General features: G+C 42.3%; 1 protein-coding gene across 1 annotated transcript; it reads right to left on the reverse strand.

Annotated features, from left to right (window-relative positions):
- Window positions 1–286: 286 nt before the first annotated feature.
- Window positions 287–5,458, reverse strand: asf1bb (anti-silencing function 1Bb histone chaperone). The gene is made up of 4 exons (XM_061769526.1): window positions 4,824–5,458; window positions 3,340–3,455; window positions 3,068–3,244; window positions 287–1,132 (listed from the first exon to the last, which is right to left on the reverse strand). The coding sequence occupies exons 1-4, from the start codon at window positions 4,930–4,932 to the stop codon at window positions 935–937; spliced, it is 600 nt and encodes a 199-aa protein (XP_061625510.1). The 5' UTR covers window positions 4,933–5,458; the 3' UTR covers window positions 287–934.
- Window positions 5,459–6,212: the final 754 nt, after the last annotated feature.

A 6,212-nucleotide genomic window follows, 5' to 3' on the forward strand; every position in this document is an offset into this window, starting at 1 on the left:
CAGGTTTGTCCTTTCAATTAATAGATAACATATTTCCCTCTCGCTGACTCATTTTTTCTCTCCTGCTGTTGCCTAGCAACTTTTGGCTAGAGTGAAAATGGAGTGGCGAGTGATGCTGCATTTTATGAATGAAATATAAAAAAAAAAAGCAAGGAGGCAGGGGAGGGGAAACAGAGAGCCGACTCTCATCGCTTGTGTCACTGCGCTTCTTTCTGGCCTCACTAGTAATCAGGAGACCACCTTGATTGTTGGCAAACCGAAGACAATATTCCAGGAAGCATAGAGCCTCAAGTGAAAAAAAACTTTATTTTTCAATTTATTATTACAAAAATGTCCTGAAAACATACAAAAATTGGACAAGGTTGACTGCAGCTTGGAATAATTGTCATCTCTATGGACCTGCATAAATGGAATGTAATGAAATTAGATTTTCAAGTTAACAGGAAATTGTGTATTAATTTGTCCTTCAATCTTTATTCGAGACTGACTGAGGTCACGTTTTTTTCTGCAAAAGCAAACAAGGCACATCGGACATAATCCCGAAAGTAGGCCATAACGCTTCAGTTTTTTCTATGGCATTTATAATGCTACACGTTCAGAAAAAAATGGCACACTTTTTAGTGAGAAACCTTTTCTAACTACGCCAAGCTTTAAATGGCTTCTGCAAGCTGCAAGTGTACACAAGGATGAGGACAAATGTATTTTTTAAGAACTATTTAAGGCAACCAGAGGCCTCAAAATGGTAACCGATGACTTACATATTGACCACCTCAGCTATGAGACTGCAAATTGGCCAAAGATTATATATATTTGATCAGTCATGTTTCTGTTGTACCACCATGTCTGTTTTTTCCTGTTCTGGGTCCCACAGTGATGCTGTGTTGGCGTGTATACAAGTGAGAAGTGCTTGTCCGTAGAACTAATATGACCATTCTTAAATGCAGTCCATGGAATTGTCGGGTATTAGTCCAAGAGGTGGCATCTTTCCTGCTAGACAGTCCGGAAGGAGCATGCCGCTGATGTTGGGAGATGGGTCCAGGTTCTCGTTGTTCTCCATCTTCTCTGCCAGACCTTCCCAGTTGATTTGGAAGCGAGTGACCCGTGGGTTCGAGGCCAAAATATTCCTGTGCAGCTAAAAGGTTGAAATGCAGGTCCAATATCAGACTTTGACCCCACAATTGTCTCAGCACATCGTCAAAATGGAGCACACAGCAGTTTAAGTCAAGTTTAATTAATGTAGGTGCATTGATTGATTGAAGGTGCACAGACACAATTTTAAAGAGGGAAAAAAGCAACAAAACTTCATAAAGATAACCATGTACACAGAATGCTTAAGCGCATGATTTAGATTAAGATCCCAAATAGTGGGTGCTAAATTGTGTGTTCTGTCACTGAAACAGATTGCACGTGCTGTTGGCAGGTGTGTTGCACACGATCCAATAAGATTGCAAACTTTTACTAAGATACCAAGAAGTGGGGGCTAAATTGCATGTTCACTCACTCGAAAAGATTGTGCGCTGTTCTCAACAGTTGTAAAAGTGGTGGAGACCGCCATATTTAAAAGAGAATTTTGCACTTTAGGTAGCGTTGATGGTTTTCACCATGGAGAATTCAGGAGCGCACCGCAAGCGCAAAATGAAGTTTGAAGTGATGGAACTGGAAGTGTTGGTTGAAGAGGCAAACAAACCCATTAATGATTTACAGAAAATAAATCTTTCACTCTGATAATTTTGGGAAAGTCACAAAAGGCATGTTTTTTATTTGATTACTTGCCCCAGATGTGTGACAACTGGATGTATGTGCCCATCCTGTGTATCATTGTGAAATCCTTTCAAACACACTAGTGAAACACTTTCATATACACTAGTAAGACGCTTTCATACACACTAGTGAAACTAGTAACTAGTGCAAATGGGCTAGTTCTAGCCTAGAAAGATCCAGAATTGGATTGGAAGCCAGTCTGTGTGAAGTTTATGATTGAAAACACAAAATGTGCACAATGGGAGCTTGGGATCATTTTAAAGGCTGCAAATGAGTGTACAAGCCCAACCAAAGGCTAGGGATACAAACCACTGCCTGTAACTAGTGCAACGGGGTCAGTTCTAGCTAGTGTATATGAAATCGTTTTACTCGATTAAATTAAAGTGTTTCACGAGTGTGTATGAATGCGTCTCAGGAGTTTTTATGAGAGCATTTAACAAGTGTTTATGAGCAAAACATTTTCACTAGTGTTTATAGGAGCGTCGCAGTCAGTGTTGGAAAAGTTCATTTTGTACCTGAACTATTTCAAAGTTCAGTTCTCCATTCTAAAAAAATTTTATTAGTTCAGTTCATAATTCAAAATTTTGCACATTTCTTTTGATCATTTTTTTGATTGTCATTTTTCAAATGTTATGTATTGATAGCATATTGCCTTCTATGAGAATGTCGCCCCTGCCAGTATGGCTGCCATGTAGGCATGTCGGTTAGTGGGGTGTGCTACAGCGTGCTAGCATAACTAGTCTTTATATCTATGTGGACAGCTATTTTGACGTGATTACGCTGACATTAACTATTCATTGTCTTAATTTAAGAGATGGTCCTATAAATAGTACTCTTTGACAAAAAATTAAATGAATTTAATCAGAAATGATATTAAATTTCTGAATGGCTGATCGAGGACGGGGAGGCGTAACTTCTGCCTTGAACAGACTTCTGCCTTACGCCGCAGAGCAGACAGGTAGTTTCTGCACCGTGACCAGAAGCAAACAGGTTTGTCCGTTTCTCCATACCAAGACCGTTCATAAACTGAAAATAATACGTAACTAGAGGTAACCTTTCTACGAAAATTTCGGATGGAACCCGAATTGTGGGTAAACTGGGTCGTTCATAACGCGAGGTCCCACTCTACAATGAAAATGCATTAAAAAAATAGCTCTCTTAAAAAAACACAATGCAGCGGGGGTGCAAACGATGATCCGAAATACAACGGGGAAGACTATCTTTAAATATACCAGACAAAGGGTCCTTATGTCATGACAAAAAAAATTGGAACTGTTAAAACGGAAGCCCAACTGTCATTTCTTACCTTGGAGTAGTCAGGTTTCAGAGGTGGGTTTTCTCGTAGTTCTGGGTCAGTGTATTCATTATTGACATAGTAACCAATTCGGATGAACACCTGACCACAGTAGGTGCATGTAATAAGGACGATAGTCACTCCTACAGCGTCACTCTCTGGAATGAGGTCTGGGTTCGGCGCATCGGCCTGAGAGGAGGTACAACCCCACACAGAAGAAAAGAGAGGCTGGAAACCACTTGTACAACCTGATGAATGCAAATGGGAACAGAAAAATAACTCACCTGAAACACAAACATGTTTTTACCAGCTGGCACCGGGCCCACCAGAACAGAGTCCAAAACCTGGTCGTATTCTTCACTCTCAGCTGAACCGACATAGATGATCTTCCATTCCAGATCTGAGAACACACGATTGTGCCGTTATATCTGACAACAATAAGAGGAAACTGGTGTCACGGCTTCAGAGCGTGTGACGAGACATCTCAGAAGCAATTTGTGAATTGCGTATCGAGTTATTATGGGCAAATGACGTGAAGCCTCGTTGAGTCGGAAAGTGGTTTGAGTGTTGGCGCGATTTATGAACATGTATAAATCGTAATAGAGCTCTGCAAATTTTGCATGCCAGTGGTCATGATAAAGCTTTGCCAATTTCCATTGACAAAGGTGATCGCTTACTCATGAAGTCTGCTAAAAAGTGTTTTTTAGTGTTTTCGTTTCACAGACAGTTTCAACTGAAAAGTCAATAGACAGCTTAAAGCAAGCAAAGTTAGACTCTTTTTATGAACGCTCACAGGGAGCGCTGTCACACAATGCACTCTGCCGTAAAATCCATCCATCCATCGATCCATTTTCTGTACCGCTTTATACTCACTAGGGTCACGGGCATGCTGGAGCCTATCCCAGCTATCTTCGGGCGAGAGGCGGGGTACACCCTGAACTGGTGACCAGGCAATCGCAGGGCACATATAAACAAACAACCATTTGCGCACACATTCACACCTACGGGCAATTTAGAGTCTTCAACCGACCTAGCATGCATGTTTTTGGGATGTGGGAGGAAACCGGAGTGCCCGGAGAAAACCCACGCAGGCACGGAGAGAACATGCAAACTCCACACAGGCGGGGCCGGGATTTGAACCTCTGTCCTCATAACTGTGAGGCAGATGTGCTAACCAGTCGTCCACCGTGTTTCAAAATGGTTGGTGACCCCTGGTTTAGTTGCTACCATACCATTATGCACACATCTGGCCTTCACTAGCCTGGTTTACGCATATATGACGAAAATAAATAGACTGACGTAAAAAAAAAATATACTTTTAAAAGTGCACAAGCAGCAAAATAGGTGGAGAACTTTGACATTAGTTAACACGTTGACAGAAGGAAAGTCGACCTCAACGATTCCGTCTTTGGCGAAAGTTCACAGCAAAACATGAAGCCGTTTTGCTTGGACAGAAACGCACCGCCATCTCCCAATCAGCTCTTGGCAAGCATACGCCGCACTAACAAGTAAACCAATCAGAGCAGCTTGGAGGCGGGGCGTCAAACCCAAATGCGCCAATTTTCAATAAGTGCTAAAACGGGAGTCATAATGCAACAGGGGTAAAAAAAAGCCCAACCTCGTGGTACGAATAACCACCACGAGCGACTACGTTTTACACCCACAGAGCGAACAGCGAGGCAGGTATCAGATAGCTAACGTGTCAAGCAACACAGCACCGTGATTGTTATGTTATTTATTGTTTTAACAAGCTAGGAACAAGACTCACCTTCAGGCAAATCTTCCATGCATTCAAACGTGATTTCAAACTGAAAAGGATTTCCGAATGGACTCGGGTTGTCCAGTACAGCCACATTATGCACTTGTACCTTCGCCATGGCGGTTCCTCAGACAGAAACAAAGAAGCACCTTGTGAGCTTATGAATTTGGTGATTCTAGCGTCTCTGCCAGATGTTTTGTCAAGCCCGAAAACATGCACACGCTTCACCAGATACGTAAGGTGGACAGTCACTGTTTTTGTGGACCCGGAATGGGCGACGGAGCTCCAAGCGGAAGTACGAGTACGTCACGTCTTCTCCTCCTCTGGTTTGCTGGGAACACTACTGCCATCTACTGGTTATTTGTTGAACAACTGGTATATCTACTCGTGCATTTTCTGTACAGTTTATCCTCACTGGGGTCGAGGGCTGGTCGCCAGCCAATCGCAGGCCACATATAGACAAACAACCATTCGCACTCACATTCACACCTACGGGCAATTTAGAGTTTTTTTTGCATTACGTTCACCGAGAATTAAAATGACCCGAGGTGGCAAAGGTACTTGAAGAACCTATAGGCTACATGTGTTAAAAAAAAAAAAAGAAAAGACTGTGGTAAAAGTTGAAGTAATGATTCAACTCCGTACACTAAACTCTTTTACTTTAAAAAAAAAAATAGGAAAAAAAAGTAGACTCTTGAAGTATATAAGTAAGTAAGTTTGATTGGTGAACAGCTCAGGGTGTAGCTGGGATAGGCTTCTTGTATCCTAGACTTTAGGTTACATCTACCATGACCAAGGTTATAGAATTTAATTAGCTAATCCCTAGGAGCACGGTGGCCGACTGGTTAGAGCATCTGCTTCACAGTTCTGAGTACCGGGGATAAATCCCTGGCCCCGCCTGTGTGGAGTTTGCATGTTCTCCCCGTGCCTGCGTGGGTTTTCTCCAGGCACTACGGTTTCCTCCAACATCCCAAAAACATGCATGGTAGGTAAATTACAGCTGGCCTTCCAAGCAGTTTAGTTCAAGGAGTATCTTCCTTTCGACTGACACGTAACACATTCAAACTACGGCATTAGAGAAGATTTCCTGTACCACCCCGCAAGAAGAACATTTCAAGCCATTTACTATTTTTTCGCAATCGCTCTGCCTTGGTCAAATCACAGAGAAGGGTTTGTTTACTTGTGGCGCCATCGGAGAAGCTTTGGCGTTTGCCACCTGGAAGACGGTGTGACATCGTGGTAAAATATTCTATACTGCCCTCCCCATTCAGAAACAATGTGTTGTATATAGAGTTACTGTGAATATGTCAGACTAGCAAACTCAGTTCATCCATACCATGCAAAAAAAGAGAATTATTGGTAACACTTGTAGACATCGGTGTGAGTGATCAATCAATG

Source organism: Phyllopteryx taeniolatus, chromosome 4, assembly GCF_024500385.1.
Source record: "Phyllopteryx taeniolatus isolate TA_2022b chromosome 4, UOR_Ptae_1.2, whole genome shotgun sequence".
Lineage (NCBI taxonomy): Eukaryota > Metazoa > Chordata > Actinopteri > Syngnathiformes > Syngnathidae > Phyllopteryx > Phyllopteryx taeniolatus.

Coding starts and splice junctions, on each gene's coding strand:
- asf1bb (XM_061769526.1), bottom strand. CDS start 4,932: ATGGCGAAGGTACAAGTGCATAATGTGGCTGTACTGGACAACCCGAGT. Junction 3,245..3,339: donor AAAACATGTTTGTGTTTCAG/GTGAGTTATTTT, acceptor ACCTCCTCTCAG/GCCGATGCGCCGAACCCAGA. Junction 1,133..3,067: donor TGAAACCTGACTACTCCAAG/GTAAGAAATGAC, acceptor TCAACCTTTTAG/CTGCACAGGAATATTTTGGC.